Raw genomic sequence first — 24,083 nt, 5'->3', positions numbered from 1 at the left:
TGGGAAGTAATCATAGGGAAGAAGGGATTAAATATAAACTCTTTTGTGGGAGATTTCCCTTATATCAAGCAGAGAGATTAATTTTGTTTGCAGTGAGGGAAGCATATGGGAAACACTGGAAAATTTCCTCACCAAAGTCCGATAACTTGCTAAGTAGCGCTAGGTTCATACAAGCTCCCCTGCTTCTTGTCCATCCAGAGTGCATATTTGGTGTGGATGCTGTGATCTTGTATGATGATTCTGGGAGCATTCGCAACTCTGATTTCTACATCATGCAGAACTTCTTCCTGAAGCTGATGGACTCTGTGACGGGGGTGGATGTGCAGGTGAGAGCAAGATTTCAGGGGTGCAGGGCATGTGGCTGATAATTTTGACTGGTTTATGGTATAGCTGCATGTTGGCTTTGTGGAAGTTTTGGTTTAGACCTGTTCTATGCAACCAAACATTGGCTAGTTATGTTCTGAGCCCAAATCTGAAGGCTTGTTTTTAAAGCTATTGGGGCCTAATCTTCAATCATGTTTCCTCTTTTGTGTCTGCATGTGTGTGCAAATTGAAATCTTCTTTACTCCTCCCACTCTTTGGAGGATGTGGTCAGGGCCAGTCCATTGAGCAACTTTGATTCTTTGCCACTTAGTTGGGCTATGGCTTTCCATGTTGACTTTCTATATTTGGCATTACATCCTGGAAGTGAGGCAGATTGTAGTCTAACACATAGAGTGGATTGAGGAATTCTTGTCTACATGATTTCCTCTGTGGTAATATTTTTAACAGTTGCAGGTTACAAGAAGAAAGATGAGGCATGATTACTGGAAAACTGCCAGAGTTTCCCCAAACTCTGTCAGTGTGGATCTATAGATCCCATAACAGTTGCAGGAGAACCAGAGGTTGTATCATTGGCGTTATTAAATATCTTTTTTTAAGGATGCTAGCTCTTCATTAAACAAAAAAGAAACTTATTATATTTCTAGTCTTAGCTGCTAAGTCAATACTTACTCGAAAGTGGGAATTCCTTGTTAATTTGTCACTGGACAGTTGGTGCATTAAAGTCACTGATAAAATTTTAATATTAAATTCACAGAGGGATAAGTCGGGTTTTTACTGGATCTGAAAGAACGTATATGTGATGTTAATAACAATAGCTTAATTCTGACAGATCTAAGGATGTATGAGAACTATGACTGAATATATGTGTTTTGGGTTGTTATTGTGTATTCTTGTTTCTTTCTTGTCTTACAGAATGTTAAAAACGTGTTTTTATATATATATCCTTTTTTCCTCTTTCCGTCCCCAGTTTGCTGTGGTTCAGTTCTCGTCTGAACCCTACCTTGTTTTTGATTTCACATTTTATAATAAAACTAGAGAGAAGGTAAAAGAAGTTATTCTTGGTACTGTTCGTACCCGAGGAAACACCTTCACTCCTACTGCCATTCGCTTTGTGGTGTGAGTACCAGGGAAGGGAGGGGGGAAAGGGAAAGTCTCCCATTGGCCCTACAGACCCACTCAGTTGTGGTTCTCCTTGCAGTGATCAGGTCTTCACAGCAAGCCGTGGCATGCGCCCTCACAGCAAGAAACTCCTCATTGTCCTCACAGATGGTGTCTCCAACGACCAAACGACCACATTTGAAACCGCAACAGAAGCTGCCAATAAAAAAGGGATAATCCGCTATGCCATTGGGGTATGCAGGGAAATGGTGTGGTTCTGAATCAATGTTTCCCAATCTTGACAATTTCCAGATGTGTGGGCTTCAACTTTCAGAATTCTCATCACTGGCCGTGCTGGCTGTGGACTTCAGATCCCAGAATTCCACAGCCAACATGGCCATTGAGGAACATTCTGGGAGTTGAAGTCTGCATACCTGGAAGTTGCCAAGTTTGGAAAAACTGCTCTGGGTGGACTGCAAGCAGGAACTTGTGGGTATTTGTAATGGCACCGTACAGACAGAGACAGGAGTTCTCTAGTCACTGGAGCTATCTTGTCAAGATCTGATTGTATTAAAAATGAAATACTGAGCATTCTTGTCTACAAAGGGAGGATGGAAAGTGTTTACAGGTCAGTGGGCAAAATTTTACCAACCTCAGGAGCTTTTTCAAAGAATCCAAGGCAATATTGCACAAACAGATGCTCTCCAAATGTTTTGCCACTGCTGGTTAATGATTCTAGGAGTTGAAATCTATCTGGAGAGCATCAGGTTGGGGAAGGTTGGTCTAAGAACTTGGGAAGCTCAAGAGCTTGTTTGAAGGACCAGTCTTGTGGGAAAGTCTAGCAGGTCAGAGATGGCGCAAGAGTCAAAGTGCATGGGACCTGATACAGGTGAATTTATTTTGGCAGCTGAGGGAGAAAATGGCAGAGTTCACAGATTAGACTAAGCCAGAACCAAACAAGCCATGTGTTGGTTTAGCAAGATGTGAATCCAGGTTCTGAGATTTACAAATGATAGTTTATGGCAGGAAGGCAAAAATTGTGGTCCAGGGGCTGCCTGTGGCCCACTGACATCTATTTTGTAGCTCTGAAACAGTGGTCAAACGTTTCAACCCTTTTTTATTTTTATTTCTAGGAGTTTGTAGAGAAGGGGTTTAGGGGCAATTTCACTTCTTATAACCTCTGAAATCTCCCCCCAAATTGGATCTTGTCACTGTCCACTTTTGGAGGATGGCCCTTGATATGCTGCACAAAGCATGGTTCGTCCCACAAGCCCGTGGGAGTGATGTGCTCCTGGTTTATGGCTTAGCATGTTCTGTGAACCCAACCATTGTGGTGTATTCAGCAAACCTTGGTTAAATCAAACCATGGCTTAGTACAAGGGAGGAATTCACCCATTTTCACACACATTTGTCCGTTGTTAGGTAGGACGTTTATAGAAAAAGTAGCTCTTTTTCAAAGTTATAAGGCCAAAAGCAAGATAAATAATATTTCTGCTGCATTCTGCTTGACTTCGGACTTACGTAAGGACAATATACAGTATTGGAAGATTCACTGGAAGTCAATTGCAAGTCCCTGTAACATCCTGGATGAAACTGGCCCCATTGACAGCTAGAAAGGGAAGGAAATGTGGTGTTCTGGAAGGTTAGTACAAGTTTCTTCGCATTATCCCTCCTTCCCTCTCTCCCTCTTGTATGTATCAGGTTGGTCGAAATTTCTTGACGGCTCAAGATGAGCTGCGCAGAATCGCTTCATCGAATGAAAATGTCTTTCCTGTGGCAAGTTTTGATGGACTTGATCAGCTTCAGAAACAGCTGAAGGATAAGATCTTTGCTATCGAAGGTTTGAAATCAAGCTGCAATCCTTTCCCAATTACTCACTCTCTTTCTGGTGCTCTTCCAAGGGTGGTTTATTTTTTTTAATTCCCAAATTTCCTTTTACTGGCAAACTCATGGAAGCACTAATCTTTTGGGACTTGACGTTCTTCTGTTTCTTGCAAAAATCATGGTGAACATGCAGTTGCTGTAGTGCAGTGTTTCTCAACCCAGACAACATTAAGATGCCTGGACTTCAAGTCCCGGCATTCCCCAGCCAGCATGCCAGCTAGGGAATTCTGGGAGTTGGTCCAGGCATCTTAGAGTTGTCAAGGTTAAGAAACACAGCTGAGGCAGATACAATCCTTACTTGCCACTGTAAGCAGCTGGATGCTAGAGAGGCATAACTTCATATAATGTCAAAGAATTTCTTCTTTAAAGAAATTACCTGTACGTCAGAACTTCAAAGAATTACCTGTATGTCAAAACCAAAGCTAGGAAGGATAAAAAAAGAGGATCGGTTGGGGATAAACTTAAAAAATTTACCAAACAGCATGCTCATGATGGGACAAGGACACTTGCTTCCTTCGCTGCAGACGATGTCGCTATTCCATTGATTTCTTTGATACTCAAGCAACTATATTCCACAGCAGTTTCCTGGGGGGAGGGGTCTAAGAGTAGTGCAAGCAGCACTGTGTTGCCGTAATGCATGCCCCACCCCTTTTTCATAAGCATCGTCACATTGCACACATGCCCCAAAGGGCAAAGCTTGTGTGATGTGCAGCTCTGTTTTCTAGATGCATCATGGCATCACATGCGTGCCTCAAAGCAGTGGAGCCTGTGGGTGCCACTGATGCCATCAAAAACTGCATATATGTATTACCTGGTTTATAAAGGGCAAAATTCAAGTATTTTGGCGCTGCTGCCAGTTGTTGGCCTTAATCATTTTTCTTCCCTGAAAAAGGGGTCTCTGGAACATCACCTGGTGCCTCTCCTGGCAGTTCTTTCCAGAAGGAACTTTCCCAAGGTGGATTCAGCTCCCTTCTTACGCCGGTGAGTAGATGTATCCATCTAATTAGATCTGCACCTTAGTTAGAACGACATGGTGGCATCTTTGCATTATATCAGCCTGAAGCTTTAATGATGATTCTTTTGCTGGAGAGAATGCTCAACTCCTTCTGACTAACCTTTTCCACAACTATTTTTACTATTATTTGTGGAATTTTTTTGAGAGGTGGAAGAGATTCCAGGCCCTGGAAATGAGAAACTTTTTACTGCCTGGACAGAATTGCAAAAAAACACTTCCATGTCCAACTTAACTGTCCTGATTTATTTGAGGCTTTGGGATTTTTTTATTTAATTATATTTTTCTAAACATTAAAAAAGGATAGACTAATAAAGGAATAAAGGAGAAAAACAAAAATAAGAATAAGAATAAAACACAAGATGAATAAATGGGGAACCTTAGAAGTAGGTTAAACTTTTTTATATTTCATAAACTGGTTTTAAATGACTAAATATATAATTTTGAAAACAGCAGATCATTGTTAAACTCCAAGCAATATATATATATATATAGCAGCAGCAGTAGTCAGCAGAGTATGAATCATAAAATGAGATTGAAAGTTACAATAACTTCTATTCAAGCTACTGGAGATCTATTCTGGTTTGACAGAAGCTATACAGTTAGAATACTAAGATTTATGTTAAGTGACACCCAAATTTCTGATGTGGTATGAGTCCATATATAGAATGATAATCTAGAAATGGTTTCCAAGTTGAAATCAATTCTGTGTCAGATCTACTTTTAAGATACGAAGTTATTTTGGACATGGAGGTGTCCTCCCACAACTTAATTAGCCATTCTTCTGCAGAGAGAGTCATATGTCCTTTCCACTAGAAACATATATAGCAGTGTTTCTCAAACTCGGTAACTTTAAGATGTGTGGACTTCAACTCCCAGAATTCCCCAGCTAGCATGGAGAAAAATAATTTTTTTTCTCACAGCAGTTACCATGTACAGTACTAATTCAGTGTACGTTGTAGAAATATAAGGCTTAGTAATATTTAAAAAGAAAATAGCAGGCTGCAAAGCAGAGACTTGTGATTTTAAGGCATGCTTATGGATGTTTTAAGCACCCATTCTGACCTTTAGAACTCCTCTAAATCCAAAGAAAAAAAGGGAGGGTTGAAAATGTTGCCCTGCCTGTCTTGGGAGCTGAAAATAAAGCTACTGGAGGCCACAGGAAACTCATGATTTGTTCACCCCTACCTTAGGGAATAGAACTCCAGATAGTCCTCAAGTTACAGCCACAGTTGGGACTGGAACTTTGGTCACTAAGTGATGTGGTCACTGAGTGAGGCATTGTAAGGAATGCCTACGACCAAATAAAAGACTCAGACTCTAAATCAAGTTTAAGCTCTGGCTTTTATTTAGAATAGAATGCACACCAGTAAAAAGCTGAAAGTGAGGGAAGCGCGCCAAAAATTGAATTAAATAGTCTCGCGCCAAACAGCGCTCCACCCCCACACTCCCCGGGTGTGCCCCACGAGTTCCACGGAGTGACAGGCCATCAAGACTTGATAGGTGAGAGGTCGTCCAGCCCCATTCGCCCCGGGCATCGCCCTGTTTATCTTCCTGCAAGGTAATGGTCCATTACTGGGCGATTAGACCTCGATATTCCTCGAAAGCCCGGACGCGCCTTTCCAAACCTCGCCCTGATCCTTTCTTTATCAGGGGCGTCAACGGCTGATTACCGGGCGATGGGACCTTGTTTGTTCAGTAGATCTCCCAACCCCATTACCTTCTTTGTCCGGTTTATCGCCCGCACCTCTCCAGCCATTGACACGCATCCATGCTTTGTCATGCGAGCCGTTACGATGTCACAAACATCGCAACGGCGATCATGACAGGCATCATGTGACCACACCCAATTTTATGACCTTCTTTACCATGGTTGTTAAGTGAATCACATGGTTGTTAAGTGAATCTGGTTCCCCCATTGATTTTGCTTGTTGGAAGCCAGCTGGAAAAGCAGCAAATGGTGATCATGTGACCCCAGGACACTGCAACTGCTGTAAATACATGCCATTTGCCAAGTGCCTGAATTTTGATCATGTGACCGCGGAGACGCTGCAATGGTTGTAAGTGTGAGGACTGGTCGTAAGTAACCTTTCCAAGCGCCATGGCAACTATCAACGGTTGCTAAACGAACTGTTGTAAGTCGAGGACTACCTGTATGCATTTTTTTAAAAAATCCTGCGCTAGGCTGATCTCAACCCATGGGACAGACTGAAAAATCAAAGCCATTAAAATCTGCACGTAGTTTCCTTGGTGGGGTGGGGGTGGGGAATTCCTAGCACTTTCACATTTGTCCTGATTTTTTTCTGGCACTTGGAGAAAGGGCCCCATGAATGTATGTGTATAGATGAAATCTCACTCTTTCACCTCTTGCTCATTTGCTTTCCTCTTCAGGAACATGCGGTGACTGGAGTTGTTGGCGCTTACGGCTGGGCTGGGGGGTTAGAAGAAGCATCCTTTGGAGAACCTCCTCAGACCAAATTCCTGAACATGCCTTACAGCAGCTTAAAAGAATCGTATATGGGTGAGTGTTGGAGGCAGGCCTTTTTCTCCACCCTGTGCTCAAAAGTGGTGCTAAACTTGCCCAATCCAAGAACCATAGGTTGTTTCTTCTCTTTGCTGGGCAGGTTACTCTGTGGCTTTAGCTCGCAGTGGCCGATGGAAGTTCTACATTGCTGGCGCTCCTCGGTACCAGCATGTTGGCCAAGTCCTGGTCTTCGAAAGCCAGAGCGGACACTTAATCGGGAATATTTGGGGTCAGCAGGTAAGGGAGGGTAGGAAACGGAGTGCAGATGGGTGGAAGAATTGTAAAATTTCATAAAAGTTTTGTTTTGTATCAAGGACAGGGTTCCATAGTCATAGTCTAAATTCACATCTAGTCTAAATTCAGCATTAATTCTGCTAGAACGTAGGCAAAGATGGAAGAGAGAGAATTGTTATCAGGGACAACTCAGAGCAGGGGAGTCCTCCATATATTGCTGGATTTGTTTCCTGGGCCTAATGAGAGTTGGAATGCAACATCTCGACGGTCTATTTTATTTACTTATTTATTTGACATATCCCATTTTTCTACTCAATCTGAGCATTGTAGGTGGCTAACAATCAGTAAAAGGCAGACTACAGAAAATACAAATTCATAAATCAAAATCAATCCAAACATTCATTAACAATTAGACGTTTGGTGAAAAGAATGTAGTTTGGACACTCTTATAACGGAAGACAGAGTGGGAGCTGAACACCACTCACAAGGAAGAGCATTCGCAGCTTGGCGGCAGTGCAGAAGAAGGCCTTCTCCCATGTGTCAGGATGACAAGCCTCTGTTTGGAAGGGCCTCTCCTGCAGATTCCTGTGGTTGGATAGATTCATCATAATAGAATTGGGCTCCCTTTGATGATCAGGTCCTGACCGATTGCAAGAGTAGCAGTCCAACAGATTTCTGTTCTCTTTCAGATTTGCAGAGCTATATCAAATACAATAATAATTACCTCTGTATAACATTGTTTGCTTTTTTTCTTTGTTAATTGTATCTAGTTTTTTATATCCTGTTTTGTTTTATTTGTATTCCAGTGCATTTTAGAGTTCTTTTCCCTGTACTTATTTTTAAGGCAATAATAATAGTAATTTTACAGGGCAGAAAATCATATAGGTAGTCCTCAACTTACAACCACAACTGGGATGGGAATTTCCATCATAAGTTGTTGTGGTCGTAAGTCGAGTCACTGGACCTGATTTCACAGTCATTTTACAGTGGTCATTAAGTGAATCATGGGTAGTTAAGTGAGTCACCACGGTCGTTAAGCGAATCCAGCTTATTAAAGTGTGGTCTGTTTTGGATGCACTGAAAGAGCAGGTTTGGAGTTTAAGAGTTTCTTGATCCTTCCCTGTCACTGAATTAACAGGTAACAGCACGAGGAAGGAGTGGGGTTTTTTTGCACAGTGACCCTGGTGCACTAACTGTGATCCTTCCTGAACCAATCAGATTGCTTGACAGTGATCCACACCTTTACATCACATCTTGATTATTCCAACATGTGCTGTGAAAAGGGTCCAGAAGCTACAATTCCTGTGAAATGCAGCAGTTAAGATGCAAACTACTACAAGGTGCAGGGATCATATGACACCTGGACTGAAAGATTGGCATCAGATGCCAGTTGATTACTGGGCACAGTTTAGGGTGTTGGTCTTGACCTTTAAAGTCTTAAATGATTGGTCATTTCTGTTTGGGCAATTTGGTGCAGGGGCTTGTCCAAACGCAAAACATAAAAGTAACATTTTTTTGCAGGGCAGAGAGACGAATTTAATCATAACCTGTTCTTTCACTCGGTTCAACCAAATACAACTGAAATACATTCAGCAAAATCCTTTCTGGCAATTGCTCCATTTAACACCTAGCAAAAAACCCTGTTAAGTTTTGATAACCCAAGATGGCCAAACAAATAAACCATATGATGTCTCAACAGGATTGTCATACTAAAAGGTCTCAACAGGACAACATGCTAAAATGGCTGGATTCCCACAAAAGCAGATCTGGATCAGCAGATTCCCCAACCCTAGTTTAATCTCGTGTTGCTTGTTGTGTGATCCCACAGTCTGTGTTTTCTTCTTCTCAGGTGGGTTCTTACTTTGGTGCTGAACTTGCCTCTGTGGACCTAAATGAAGATGGAAATACTGACCTCGTTCTGATTGGGGCTCCTCTTTACTACAATGGAAGCCAAGGTGGGATTGTATACATCTCCTCCCTCAGCAACACGGTGAGTGAAACCATCAGAGGCAGGAAGAGAGGTCTAGGATTGGGGAGAAGCTTTCTCATGTTCGATGAATCGTCTTTCACTCCACCTGTTCATTTTTTTGAGGAAATGCTTGGCCATCTGAGCAGGCTCTTTTTCAGGTATTTCTGCCGACAGAGCCAGATCATAACAAAGTCTTCAGCCCCTTCACGGCTCTCTCTCTGACATAGCGTGACTTTCGTTTTTTAGCTTCAAATGCCAAACCCTTTTTAAAAAAATCCAAATTGTATTCAGGCAATCCTCGTTAGCTGCGGGTTCCATATTTGCAAATTCACCTACCCACTAAAATAGATTTGTAGCTCCAAAATCAATACTCCCAACGCTGTTGCGATTATTCACAGACATGCATAGCACAGTGAAAAGTTTGAGTCTGCCTTCTCTCAGTGATCTTGCTGGTTAAAATGGCCATCAAAAGGAAGACTTTTAAGACTTTTAATAAAGATTTTAAATGCTTAATCTTTTTGGCTTTTTTTTTAGGATTTTCTTTATTTATGAGAAATACTGTATATATACATTAAATAAGGTGTCTTTAAACAGAAGCACACATAAAACAAAGTTATGTATTGATTCATTGATGAAAATGTGTCCAGAGGCTTGTAGGAACTGCCCAGAGTCCCTCTTTTGGGGGAGATGGGCGGTAACAAAATTTGAATAATAAAATAAACAAACAAACAAACCTAATCCTGTATTTCCCTAGGAACAATGGTTCACTAATTCAGCATTTGCAGCCTTTTTATAAAATATAACTACCACAGATAACAAGAATTTACTGTATGTTTGTTTAATCCACCCACTGCTTTGAGTCTTATAGTATTAATTCATCTACCCAGATGCTTTTAATGAGTGTGTTTCGATGTGAGTGCTTAAATATAGAAATGCTTCATTAGTTTGCATTTTCGAAAGGTCAACTGTATGGGATGCCTTGAAAGTTGTTTATAAGCAGCAGAGTAAAAAGTACATTAACTAAGTCACCTGCCTCATTCCAGGGAAAGCTTGCGCACCTTCAGACGTTGCATGGAGTCCCAGGCAATGGGCTAGGCCGTTTTGGGGCAGCTCTTGCCTCATTAGGGGATGTGAGTGGCGATGGCCTTACGGATGTGGCTGTAGGAGCGCCCATGGAGGATGAAGATCGGGGGGCCATTTACATTTTCCTGGGTGAAACAGGCAGACTGAAGGAAGTGCACAGCCAGGTAAGTCCAAATGTCAGAAATAGAAAAGGTAAGAATAGCAGATTGAGGCTTCTCTACACGTGTTGATGCGCCCCAGTTTTAATGGTCTCTTTCCTACTTCCTTCTTCCATGCAGCGGATTTTTGCCACCTCTGTTTCTCCTGTGCTCCAGTTTTTTGGGCAATCCATCCAGGGAAGGTTGGATCTGAGCAGGGATGAGCTGACCGACCTAGCCATTGGGGCCCTTGGAAGTGCCGTGCTGCTTCGGTAGGAAACGGGCATGGACTGAGGGCAGGAATAAATGCATTGAGCCTAATTGTGCAGGGTGTGTGTGCAAAGGGCAGTGATAAAATATCAGCTTAGGACAGCCTGGCTATATACTGTATGTGTGTATGTGTTGTAATCACCTTATGTGAAAAGATCTGAGGGTGGGATAAAACCAGTAAAAGTAATAAATCTAAAAAACTTTGGGCTGTGGCACAATAGTAGTTTCAGACTGACTTGGAACCTACCTACAGTGTGAGCTGAGACAGTTGTTATCTCCTGTTGTTAGTTGTTGGGTCACAGCAGCTGACAGCATCTAGCCAATCTTGTCTGGGTTCAGAAGCTAAGCAGGGCTGGATATGGTTATTACTGGTATGGGAGACCACCAGAAGTTAAACTTGACTCAAAAGAGACTTAACCCTTGTTAACGGTAAAAGAGGAATTGTGCTGCATATTAGATAGAGGTACATGGGGACTGTGAAATGGTACTTCTCCCACTGCCCAGACTAGGCCTGATCAGAGATCTCTGCATTTTGAAAGGCAGCTTGTTAGGAAAGACCGTGACACCTTTCTTCTGCCTTCCAGATCCCGGCCTGTTTTCACTGTCGTCACGTCACTGAGATTCTCCCCTCAGTCAGTCCCCCTGGATAACCCAGACTGTGGAAGTGGGAAGGTTTCAGGAGTTAGCCCTCGTGGGCAAGTCAGCCTTTGCTTCACCTTGAATCTACTCAGCACGAAATGGAGTTCTGGTAACATCTCAGTATGACTGTTCTTTTGCTTGGTAATCTTAATTTCTAGGTTTAGGTCTCTCATCTTTCCCTCCCTTCTTAGGCATTGATAATTTTCTTCATAATCCTTATTCTTTCCACCTGCCAACTTCGGTTTCTCACCAGTGTCCTTACCTGTTCTTCCATTCGGTTAACAAAATGGTCCGAGTGCCTCTTGTATCAAAATCTGCTCTGGGCAGTCCTCAGTTCCACAAGAATTCAGTTCGAAGAATCCTTGGGGAACCCAGTTTTTCGGTAAATTAAATTATATGCCATGCCTGTGCACCAAATGGCAAAAAAATGGCAGCCACCAGTGTGATTTTCATCTTCCCGTCCCCTTTCTAGAAAAATTAAAAACTCTTCCAATGCAGTTATGTTTCAAAAACTAAGCATAAATAATTCAGAGGGCTGCAGCTTGCAACGAGAGCTCACATCAATTAACTAAGCAGTAATGGCCACATTGTTTGGCAGGATCTCTTTTCCCCTTAAAGGCGAAAGAGTCTGGGGAGAAGGGAAGAGAACGTTTGCCAGCCCAGCAACCATTTAATAGAAAAAAGATGAGACTCACCCAGTACCTATTTTACTTTCCCCAAGGATAGTGCCTTCCGTCCTCTCTTAATACAAGTAGCCCTCGCTTAATGACCACAATTGGGACCAGAATGTCGTTTGCTAAGTGAAGCGGTCATTAAGTGAATCCAACCCAATTGTACGACCCTTTTTGCGATGGTCATTAAGTGAATCACAACAGGGGTTAAGCAAAGCACTTGTTCATTAACCCTATCACGTGGTTCCCCACTGATTTTGCTTGCCAGAAGCCAGCTGGGAAGGTCGAAAATGGCGATCACGTAACCACAGGACACTGCAACAGTCATAAATGTGAACCGGTTGCCAAGCTCCCAAATCGTGGCCATGTGACTGTGGGGATGTTGCGATGGTCATAAGTGTGACAACTGGTAGTAAGGTGTTTTTTTCAGCATCGTTGTAAGTCCAAACTGTCACTAAACAAATGGTTGTTAAATGAGGACTACCTGTAATGTCTTTCTGCGCCCATCTCTGCTGAAAAACTCCACTGTGGTTTTGCTCTTTGCCCCATTACAAGTTTTTTTTGGGGGGGGCAGAAAAAGGATAGAGGCAGCAGTGAAGGAACTCAAGGTTGATTATAAACACATTATGATAACATCTGGACCTGAATAAAGCAGAGCAGACTGTGGGGGGAAAATTGTCTAGACAGGCACTCCAGACGCATCTGAATGATATCAATGTTCTGGGTTTATTTCTGAACCTGCTTTGGTCACCTTGATGGATGACTCGGGCTAGAAAGTGAATGGAAGGAATGTAGTTCCACTACTTCTCATGGACCTCTTCGTGGCTTTAGTATTACTGTCCACAGTATTTTTCTGGCTTGCCTGGCAGGGTTGCATCTTGATACTCCTGTTTTATAGCAGTTGGCCCTTCCTTTCAGGTCTTGTTGAAGAGGGGGAACTGGTTTTTTTTTTTGACACTTAAGCCATTGACTTCTGGTGTTCCAAAGGGTTCCATCTCATCCCACATGCTGTTTGACATCTACAGGTAGTCCTTGCTTAACAACCATTCATTTAGTGACGGTTCAGACTTACGACAGTGCTGGAAAAAACAGTCCTCACACTTACGACCGTCGCAGCACCCCCCCCCACAGTCACATGATCACAATTTGGCTGTTTAGCAACTGGTTCACGTTTATGACTGTTGCAGTGCCACATGGTCACGTGATCACCGTTTTCGACCTTCCCGGCCGGCTTCTGGCAAGTAAAATCAATGGGGAACCACAAGTTTTGTTTAATGACCACGTGGTTCACTTAATGCCCACAGTGTTTTGCTTTAAAATGCTGCAAAAGTAGTAACTTTGGGTTGGATTTGTTTACTGAGTGCCTCACTTAGCAACCGAAATTCCGGTCCTAATTGTGGCCATTAAGCGAGGACTACCTGTACATGAAACTGCTTAGAAACTGCTCCACTGTTTTGGAGTGGCTGTACCCATGCTATTGCTCCCTACCATCCCATTCCAATGAAACAATTGATGTTCTTGAAAGTTTCTTCAGGTATGGGCTGGGTAAAGAGGAAGCTGAACTTAAATCCAAACAAGGTGGAAGGACCGTTGCTTAATAGGAAGTGAAGTTCTGCCTAGTTTGGTTGGAGTTGCAATCGCTCCAGAAGAGTATATTTTCAGTCCTGGAGTGCTCCTTGATGCTCAATTCTTCCTGGATTTGAAGGGGCAACTGCAGTGAGCTGTGCCTTTGTTTGGTTATGGCAGATGCATTAGCTGTGTGCCAGCTGGGTTGGATCTGGTGATGGCAATTCATGCCTTAGGAACATCCCATCTTGACTACAACAGGGTGTGCTACATGGGGTTGGCATTGAAAAGAAATTGCAATTGGAACAAAACTTGGGAGCCAGATTGCTGACTAGTGCACAAAGCTCAGGGATTATACAATGCCTGTACTGAAAGAACTGCACTGGTCACAATTTAAAGTGTGGGCATTAACCTTTAAAGCATGGCTGGCTGGGGAATTCTGGGAGTTGAAGTCCACACATCTTTAAATTGCCAAGGTTGAGAAACACTGCTTTAAAGCCATTCATGGTTATGGCCTGGCTATTTAAGGGACTGCCTATCTTATTTTGTACTCATCTAGCTGTTAAGACTAACAGGAGAGGCCCTCTTGAGAATTTCCCCTGGTCAGAAGCCCATCTTCCTGGTATGTGGGGGAGGGCCAAATCCTGTGTTGGTCCTAAGTTATGAAATACCCTTCCATAAGAACTGTATTTAATCCTCGCTCAGTCAGGTTTAAAAAATCTGTAAAGATATGATTTCAATATTGTTTTATTGTTAACTTAATCTGGATTTTTAACTTTTAATATTTTGGGTTTTTTTTTAAATTGCAAGCCCCCTAAAATTGCCAAGTTTGAAAATCACTGGTCTAAAACAATTATAAATAGCAATTTATTCCCACATTAATTGAAAGTCTCTTTGGGTGCTAACTCATTCATTAACTTGTTTGTCAAGTTCTCTCAGTCAATGGTCTTTTGATTCAGTTTTTTTTTTGCCTTCCCTTGTACCTTTTTTTTTTAAACTAGGTTCTCTGAGAGCCACAATCTCCTTCAGCCTCAAGTTTGATGTTAAACAGACCTTACCACGCCTGATGCTAGAAAATGAGGCACCCAGTTTTTCAGATACTTTCCGAATTGGAGTTATGCCCATCTGTGTCAACAAGACCCTGTGGGCTCAGGTAGACACAATTATGCCTTTATTCAAAGTGCCCAGAAGGGAATGCTAAGAATTGTAGTTTTGTCTGTATAGGTCCATTAAGAAGGCAATCTCATGGACTTCACAAACTACACTTCACCAAACTTCAGTTTCCAGCTTCTTTGGAGAAACCATGGAAACTCTGATTTTCATCCACACACCCCTCCACTCTTAATGATTGCTAGATACTGCTAATCTTTCCTTTTTTAAAAAAAATTATGTTTATTAAGAATTTTTCATAGAGTAAAAGAGAAAAGAAAAAAGGAGAGAAGGAAAGAAAGTAATGCCAGAAATGAAAAAAGAGAAAAAAAATTAAAGTTAAGAAATATAATGACTTCCAACCTTTTCAACAGATAGTTACAATCTTATAATCTCTCCTCCCTCTTAGATATTATTCCAGTCCCTTCAGCCCCTCATTTAACCTACATCTTCCTTAATCTTCAAACCCATAAATCATTGTGTCATTTCTTCTTTCAGCAAAAAATCCATATAAGGTTTCCAGCCCTTCAGAAAAGTGGTACTGCTAATCTTTACAACCTAAAGGAGTATTAGAAAGAAATTATGTAAAGGGGATTGGGATTTTGTCTGCCTGTCTGTCAGTATGATAACTGTTAAACAGAACTGGACTATATTTGGTGTCAGGACTGAAGCAAGTAATAGAAAGACTGAGTCTGGAAATGGGCCAGATCAGGCTGGGTATAATGAAAACATCCAGAAAGATGATTCTCCCAATAGATCCCTATTGGGGAGGCAATTGGTCAGCGGCTCGGAATGCTGCTGATTGCTCCATTCTAACCCGGCTCCCTCCTCATCAGCTGCAGCCCGTCCATCTAACCCTGGGTTTTCCACTACACACACACACACACACACACACACACACACACATGCAGAAACACAAGCATACATGCCATATATACTGTGTGTCCAGGGAGAAAGTGCACTCATGCACACACACTCATACAGATACACCTCATGGTACTTCATCACCCAGAATAAAACGCAGACACCTCCTGTGGCGACTGCTGGTAAAGGGTTTGGGAAGAATTCCATAACCCAGGCTTTTATTTGATTTTCCAAGGTTTTTAAAGATGTTGTTGCCCTTTCAATCCCAAGTCTTTTATCGTTCCTGAAGATCTTAGTATTTTATGCAGGTTTTACTGGATTTTCCAAAGCATTCTCAAAGGTGTATTTACTTGATGACCAAAGCATCCAATAATAAATAAAATAAATAAAGAAGTCTAGAATTAATATTGTCCACAATATGGTCACGGCTGCAATACAGATAAGGCCTAAAGGTTCTCCCAACGAGGGTATGTTAGAGCAGCATTCCCTATGTTGGCTTGATATGCGTGGGCTATAGTTCAAACACTTGGAAGGCAGCTGGTGGAGGAAGCCTGTGTGCATCTCTGCACAGTTTTGCATCGATGCAGAGGCCTGTCTGACCTCATGAAATCGGCTGGTTTGAGGAGCAAAGTCCAAAGTCCAAGTATACCAGCTTATTTCAAACGAAAGAAAAACTCGTATACTGTGAACTGCTGTGGTTCTGATCACCTCATGGGCTGCCCATTTTCCCAGTGGCAAGAATTCTTGCCTGCTTTCTTGGTCTTGGATTCAAGGCTATAATTACTCTTCCCTCATTCCCCCAGGCTTCAACATCCTGTCATGGTGCCTTGTACTGGCATTCCATAGAATGTATGCCCCTTCTCCACTCTGGCCACTGGGGAGATCTGCAGCCATGGTTACAGCTATTAGGACAAGATCACGGTTGCAGAAATGCTGAGCGTACAGTCACTCACCTTCACAGCTTGAAGAGACTTTTAAATACCAATAGAAGAGAATATATGTAGGTCAGTGTTGAACTGTGGAGTCCTTGGTGCTGTCTGAGCTTGCAAGCAAACAACCAAGCTCTGAGAGCCCCAAGGACTCCACAGACTTTTAAATGCAATAAAGGAATGGCAGTGCTATAGCCAGTAAGCTTCCCCTCCTAGCAAGAACTCAGATGTTTTCATAGAAACAAATACATCATGTACTAAACATGTGGATAGGGAGGGGATGCTAGCAATTTATTTTATTTCCATTTGAGGTCTCATTAGAATGAAGGGGATTTTGTTGCTCTGGGACAACTTGGGATGGGGCCCTGATTAATGACATTTCTTGGCACTTTTTAGCTGATTATCTGGAGAGAGCACTGATTAGTTCATGGTGTTTTCTGCATGTTTTCAGCATTTCGAGGTGATTAGAAGTCCAGATAGGTTGGTTTCACGTGGCTTTGTGAGAAATTGGAAAATGGATACAGCTGAAGCTCCTGCTGTTAGGAGTGTCACTGTAAGAATTATTCCAACACTGACTGGAGAAAATGCACTGATCTGGGTAGGAATTTCTGATCCCCAGAATCTCTTTTGTAATTGGCCCCAGGTCTGCCTGGAAGATTCCTTCTCCCCAGTTGTGCTGCAGGCAAACTTCTCAGTTCGGGAAGAACCAGATGCCTCTGACAGGAATCTCCGGCCCATCCTTCACCCTGAGACAAAAACCTCCACCGACATTGAGGTATTTTTTTTTGTTATAGTCCATCTCTTTCACTTTCTTTATCTGGAACTCACTGTAAGCACTGGCACATTCAAGCATTCATTCAGTGACAGTTGTGAGGCCAAGCTCTTTCTACTGTTTTAATGAAGTGAAATGACCAGTAAAAGCTGCGAATGGAGAATTCCCGCTCAAACCTACATTTAAGACTACATTCATTTAATTACCCTTTGCCCCTCTTCCCACTAGAGTATGTCACCACCCTTCCCAATCCAGGTGGCTTCTCTGATGTATCTCCCTTCCATGGCCTTGGGGTACTAACGCCATAAATCCCTAGCCATAACAATCCAGTTCACACTCCAACCCGGCACCCCCTCCCATCTGGTGGCACGAAGTCTGTTACCACTGATAAGAGACTGGTGGGAGATGCTCCGAGAAGGGTTCTGTGAACCTTTTGATCGGAGGGTCTGACACTAACACCTCCTCCATCATGAGCCAGCCCCGGGCATTTATGGCTTCATGCCAGTCCATTCCATCTCATTTGGATCTAGCCTTCCTCCAAGGAACTGAGGGTAGTGTACATGTTGGTAATCGTTACAAAGCACAACAACAACACTCAGAGGTAGGCTTGGAGGAGAGAAAGCAGCTGACCCCAGTCTAAATGCAAGTGTCTGTCCACTGTCTTAGCCACTATTCTCGTTTCACACCATTTTCACCTCCTGAAACAAATTTCCAGGCGTGTTTGTAAGCAAATCCACTCAAAAGAGAGTTCTTTGCATCTCCCACAAAAGCTGTTTGTTAAAAACACATGCCTTGGGTATTGTCAAGCCCCAAAGAGCTGGCAAGACCAAGGAAGCAAGAACTACAGATATCAGTAAGGTATCTTTAATGGGGTCTGGGGTAAATACAGAAACTTGGGAACTGTAATAGGAAGTCCCCAGCCTCATTTATGATGAATTCACTAAGGTGGAGTTTCTAAAATGCTTTCTCCTAAATCTCTCTCCACCTGGGCTGTGGACTGTGAGATAATCTATCAGCTGACTTACCTGTTTCTTTACCCACAATCTCTCACAGGCATGCATGTTAGTTATGAAGGCATCTCACAGGTATGAAGGCTTCTGGTATGGTGTTAGCCTGGCTAAATTGAAACAGGTCACTGGTTATGATGGTGTGATCGTGTGGATTCTTCTTGTGTCCATAGAAGAAAACGATCGTACAGATTTTATCATGAGAAGACAAGAAAAGCCCTTCCTCCTGAAGAAGTAAAATGCTTGGGGAACTCCTAATACAAGTTATCCTATGTTAGATATATGATTCTGCCCATCTGTGCATCAATTTGTGCCTTTGCCTGCCTCCATCTGTGGCTCCTGAAGAATGCTCCTCCTATCTACTAGCTCATGCTGGTCAGCCCATTGCTGTTTCTCTCTTGTTTTGTCAGGTCCCCTTCCAGAAGGACTGTGGTCAGGATGGTATTTGTGTGCCTGATCTTTCAGTATCTTTTAACTTTTCAGGGTGAGTACTGTGTGGCGTCCATGGTCTTTAATGCTGTCCTTCACTATTCTGACTTGGATCACATGGAAAGATGTGATATGGTGCAAGAGCCAGGGGATGCATCTCGGCCATCCACCTGGATGGTTACAGGATACCTGGAAATGCTTCCTTTGGTTGGTAGGACGCTGTGCACAAGCTGTAGGATGGACCCAAGATTCATTGTGAAATCGTATATAAAATGCCAGAGCCTATGAATGCGTTGATGACTCCAATGTACGCTCTGGAGATTTCTTCCAGAATCCCCTTATATAATTGGGTCTGAGATGCATCTCTTGGATCGTGTCCTGTGTTTGCTTCTATCAACCCTCTTGTGCTGGAGACGGGGAGTTTAGTGGTCTGTAATAAAGGACAGCACACCAAATGCCCATTTTAATTGCTTTCGTGCTCTGATAACATTGGCCATTGGATAAAAGGTGTTGCATTCATTTCCTTGTAATTCATGTAATAGATTTATTGACCATTTCTATTTTCTAGATGTAGGGAAGTGGAGACAAAGAGACAGGAAGTCACCAGTGGTCCTTGACATTGAGGAAACATTCTCCATTGTTGTATTTCAGATCTAAAGGATTGAAGCTGAGCCCAAATTTCATACTGAACTTAACAGTGAAATTAGAAAATCTGGGAGAATTGGCATATGAGCCAGCCATTTCCTTTCACTACTCATCTGTTTTGTCCTTCCAGGGAGCTTCGGTTCTTCAGGTAAGTTGGGTTAATTCTTTGGGGTTACAGTGGGGAGGAAAAGAATGGGGGGATTAGGGTCAAGATGCTGGAGGTTTCTAAATCAGAATCCAGATGTCACCAGTAGTGTCACCCAGTAGGTATGATCTTGCTGAATTGGCTGATCTAGAAAAGGCTAAGCAGCATCAAACCAGGTTAATACTTAGATGGGAGAGTATTAGGAAACCCCAAGGGTCTAGACTAGACTGAGAAGTCTGGGAAAATTCCCCCCAGAAGATAACAATGGCAAGCCCCTTCCACAGCAGCCTGTTGCCACTCCCTTGCAAAGCAATCTAAAGCTGATATAGGTCTAAGCGACCAATCTATGCAGCTGTATATTAATTTCCCCTTAGTTATTGGAAAAAAAGAAGACTGTTGAAGATAACAGTCCTGCTTCAAGCTGTAGGTAGGGATGGCTACCTAGGTCTTCCCACTTCCACTTAGTTTTTGTTCAGAATTACCCCCCATCCTCCATCAGTTGTTTCCATCTTCCCTGGAGGAAAAGTTAGAGACTTCAGGGGTAACCACAGGGTGTAGTCAAAAACATCAAGATGGTAGCCGCAATGGTGGGATTGAAGCTCTGCCTGTTTTTTATGCATGTAAAAAATGCACGTAATTTTTTCCCCACTATCCAGCTCTTGGAATTATTTACAGCAGAGATTCCATCATCATTATGTTAATGAAGGAAAGACTCTCAACTCCCTTAAGGCACCTACCTACTAAATGATTTAGGTAGAATCTGCTAGGCGTGGATGAACAGGTGGCAACTATTTTGATTTAGTTTCTGGGCTTGTATATCTCACGCTCCTGCCAGGAGATGGTGCTCAATGAGAAGAACCAAATTAGAATAACAATTAAAACCTGATTTAAAACACAACCAGATTCTTCTCAGTTTGGACAACCAAAACCTACTAACACATCCAAGGCCAACCAAAAGAAAATGGTTTTGCCTGCCAGCAGACAAATAACAGGAATTGGATCAGCTGGATCTAGTAGGGTTGGGTAGAGCAGCAGTCCCCAACCTTTTTGGCACCAGGGACCAGTTTCGTGGAAGACAATTTTTCCACGGACCGGGGTGGTGGTGGTTTCAGGATGATTCAAGCGCTTCCTCTGTTTCCCGACCTTTTATTCTTTTTTCTTTGCACTGTTTGGCGATAGCAGCCAATGGGCTTGCTTTCTCTGACAGGAGGCGGAGCTCAGGCGGTAATGCGAGCGATGGGGAGCAGCTGTAAACACTCAGGCTGTAAATTTGCTCGCTCGCCCACCACTCACCTCATGCTGTGCAGCCCAGTTCCTAACAGGCCATGGACCAGTACCGGCCCATGGCCCGGGGGTTGGGGACCTCTGGGGTAGAGAGTTCCGTAGCTTGGGAGCATTCTGGAAGAAGGCCCTTACTCATGTTCCCATCAAGTGTACTTTTGACAGAGGTAGGACCGAGGAATAAGCGTCTCCTGAAGATCTGGATGCCTGGGCAGGCTTGCAAAAGACCATACAGGTTTTCAGATAGCCTGGTTCTTGCATAACACGCTCCTTTATATTTCCTGGGCATGATTTGATATCTTAAAAAAAATCCTCTCTCTGCTTCAAGTCGAACTGGCGCCTGTTCCCGGCTTGTCAAATGCATGGATCTGAAGGAAATGCATCTGTACGTCACAGCTCCTGCCATTTCAGGCCACCTGCTCTCAAGGGAGGCACTCAGGTAGGAACTGGGAAATGAAGTCAAGCAAAGACCAGTCCTGAGAATGGAAGTGCATAAAAGCGATAAGGAAATGCGAAAAACAAGATGTTCTTGTCCAAGATGCCAATAGAAGCGAGGCTAGCTGTGTGCCCTGGTTCTGCACAGTTACTGTGTAGAGAAGAGGCAGAATTCAGCATGGTTTTATTTTTCAAAGAGAAGCTTTCCAATCTGTATGTTTATAAACGTGGTCATGATGGGATGCAATCTTAAAGCCAGCAGGGGAAAAGCTGAGTAGGGATTGAGAGACAGAGCATGAATAACAGGCTTTATTCTTGTTCCTCCCTGAGACCAGTAGAAACAGAATTCAATTCTATAAGCAAAGGAGAAACGGGCAAATGGGCACCATTTCTACAAGCTATGCTTTTTGAGTTACCACCACAACCAACAGCATAGGGGGGGTGAGGCCTCAGAGGCAATGGGAATTGACACCCAAAACATTCAGGGTGCTGCACTATGGGGGAAGCTGTTTCAGGTAAAGGAGGGGCTGACAAAGCAGAAAGTGGGGTTGAACAGGAAAAGACATGCTTACAGGCTCAGCCATCTCTGATATTCACTCTCGAAGGCCTTCCTCCGGGTTTCCTTCCGCTCCTCCAAAGGTGATACCTGGCGTGGCAAGTTCGTTTACTTCACCATCCGTGCACATAGGTAAGGAAACCCACAGAGTGTCTGCCTCCCTCTGCCGTTTCCGACTGGCCTCTCCTAACTGCGTTCTCCTTTTTGGTCTTCCAGTCAGAATGAGAGCAACACGCAGGGAAACAACGAGGTGACTGGCCGGCTGCCTGTTTTACACCCCGTCAACATCATAGTGAAAGGGTAATTCTGCCCCCTTCTTCTGTGGTTTCCTCCATCCTTCCCTGAGAGCCCGTTTCCCAGGAATAACCCTGGTTTGTGGTGAAGATGTTGAAGTAGGAGCTGGGAAACCTGGGTTCTAGTCCATTCTCAGCCATGGAAGCTCCCTGGTTGACTTTGGCCGTGCCCGTTCTTCCCAGCCCAAGAGCCAGGGTGGTGCTGGACCAGCAGCAGGGACTCCCATTACGGACAAGCCAGCGTGATTTTGGCCCAGTCACACTCTCTCAGCTCAGCCTATTTCACAGGGTTGTTGTTGCTGAGGGAAAAAGTAGGAGGGAGTGCTATGCACACTGTCTTGAGGTCTGGAATGACAGGTGGGATACGAATCTAATTTATACAGAGTTAGAACTGGAGAAAACAAGGCCGTCTAGATGAGCCTTTGGCCTGAAGCACTGGAGGAGCTGCAGTCTTTGAAAAATCAGTTCCAGGAAGAACAAGGGGGTTGGTGGAGCCAAAGCGAGTTAGACCACAACTTGCCTAATTATAATATGAAAAGCCTCCAGTTGAAGCTTCAGGCCTTCCCTTGAAAGTGGCTGAGAGTAAGGCCAGTCCAAAGCAGTCCTTCTAAGGCAGTGCCTGTCCTTGCCCACCCTATGACAGAACATGTTTTTTTTTAATCTGTTCATTTGTGTCCGATTCTCGGAGACTGCCTGGACAAGTCCCTGCAGTTTTCTTGGCAGCTTTTTCAGAAGTGGTTTGCCGTTGCCTCGTTCCCAGGGCTGAGAGAGAGTGACTGGCCCAAGGGCACCCAGCTGGCTTTGTGCCTGAGGCGGGACTAGAACTCTCGGTCTCCTGTTTTCTAGCCTGATGCCTTCACCACTAATTAACTAGTGAACTGGGTGGGCAGAAAGTTGGCAGGCTGTGTTGGGCTACAAATATCATGGCTCCAACCAGTGGAGACAGGATTTATAGTCCAGTGGAGGGTGAAAAGTTGGCAAAGGCTGCTCATAGGCAGATCTCTTAAAGTTTCAGAAGAACATCTTTCCCCCTCTACCTAGACATGCCGGGTCAAGGGGGGGATCTATACAAAGCATGGTGCTGTTTCATAGATTCTCAGACCTTTTCTGGTGACTGTGTGATTCTTCTAAACCCCAACTAGTAACATACTTTTCTGTGGCAGTGCTATGGTGAAGGGCCTTCCGTGCCATGTTGAAGTGCTCAGATTAATGCCACCTTTCCCAAATTAATAGATAATTTAAAGCCTGCCCCTTTCATGATCCAAGTGAATGCCTCTCCTGTCCCCTCCAGGCTTAAATCCACTGCATACCTCAACTTCTCTACCAAGGACCCAGAGAAGAAAATACTTACTCATAGCTATGAGGTAATGGACTTGCTTTTTCTGTTTGTTAATAACTAACTAACTAACTAACATCACATCTGTCTTGTCAGAACTGATTCCACCCATCTGCTCTGGTCTTCTCAAGCAGGCCTGCTGAGAGTCCATCCTGCTCATGAAGTTTGTGGGTCTTGGGTGAAGCAGAAAGCCTTCTTTGTGGTGGCCCCCATACTATGGAACAGGCTCCAAACAAGCTCCCTTCTCACATTATGGAAGAGTGTTAAAGCCTTCCTGTTTTAGTCCATGTAGCTCCCTTTGATTGGCCATGGGCATCCATCTCTATATTTATTTGCATATTTTTTATATTGGGGGTTTTGTGATCTTACTTTTCCACTGTGTTTTTACTTCATTGTTTGCCACCCAGAATAATACAATTGGGGTGGCTAACAATATAGTTTAAAAAATGAATAAATAAATTTGCCTATACTCCTTTACTCAGCTCATCCACCATTCCAGCTCTCTCTCTCTCTTTGCATACATATCTACAATAAACAATCTCTCTGTGGTCTTTAAGGTATGAAAGAGAGGTCTTTGTTTTGGTGGACAGAATTTCTCTCTCTGTGGAAAAAAGTGATTTAAAAAAACCCTTAATAGCTATATGAAGCTATTGCTCAAGGATATTGAAACCTGTCAGGAGTAATGGAGCAATCTGTTCACCTACTATTTTCTGTTACAAATGGTTTGATCCTGGCAATTTTTAATCCCTTGACATGTTCATTCTGCCAACATCTTCTTCCCTACCTGCTTCCATTTATTCCAAATTTATTCAAGTTTCTTATTTGTTCTGG

At 43.2% G+C, this 24,083-nt stretch overlaps 1 protein-coding gene across 1 annotated transcript in view; it reads left to right on the top strand.

The window, feature by feature from the left end:
- Positions 1–24,083, top strand: part of LOC134495737 (integrin alpha-X-like) — a 40,558-nt gene that overhangs the window by 12,847 nt on the left and 3,628 nt on the right. The window contains exons 6-24 of the mRNA XM_063301363.1: positions 199–326; positions 1,292–1,440; positions 1,523–1,676; positions 3,124–3,262; positions 4,199–4,287; positions 6,710–6,839; positions 6,943–7,079; positions 8,926–9,066; positions 10,089–10,292; positions 10,407–10,537; positions 11,120–11,283; positions 14,413–14,564; positions 16,997–17,128; positions 18,543–18,616; positions 19,213–19,354; positions 20,961–21,071; positions 21,673–21,755; positions 21,840–21,923; positions 23,208–23,280. Of these exons, the coding sequence (XP_063157433.1) occupies positions 199–326; positions 1,292–1,440; positions 1,523–1,676; positions 3,124–3,262; positions 4,199–4,287; positions 6,710–6,839; positions 6,943–7,079; positions 8,926–9,066; positions 10,089–10,292; positions 10,407–10,537; positions 11,120–11,283; positions 14,413–14,564; positions 16,997–17,128; positions 18,543–18,616; positions 19,213–19,354; positions 20,961–21,071; positions 21,673–21,755; positions 21,840–21,923; positions 23,208–23,280 (2,417 nt within the window). The remainder of the gene's footprint in view (positions 1–198; positions 327–1,291; positions 1,441–1,522; positions 1,677–3,123; positions 3,263–4,198; positions 4,288–6,709; positions 6,840–6,942; positions 7,080–8,925; positions 9,067–10,088; positions 10,293–10,406; positions 10,538–11,119; positions 11,284–14,412; positions 14,565–16,996; positions 17,129–18,542; positions 18,617–19,212; positions 19,355–20,960; positions 21,072–21,672; positions 21,756–21,839; positions 21,924–23,207; positions 23,281–24,083) is intronic.

Source organism: Candoia aspera, chromosome 4 (genome assembly GCF_035149785.1).
Source record: "Candoia aspera isolate rCanAsp1 chromosome 4, rCanAsp1.hap2, whole genome shotgun sequence".
Lineage (NCBI taxonomy): Eukaryota > Metazoa > Chordata > Lepidosauria > Squamata > Boidae > Candoia > Candoia aspera.
The sequence above is the reverse complement of the archived record's forward strand: the minus strand, read 5'-3'. Positions and strand labels throughout refer to the sequence as shown.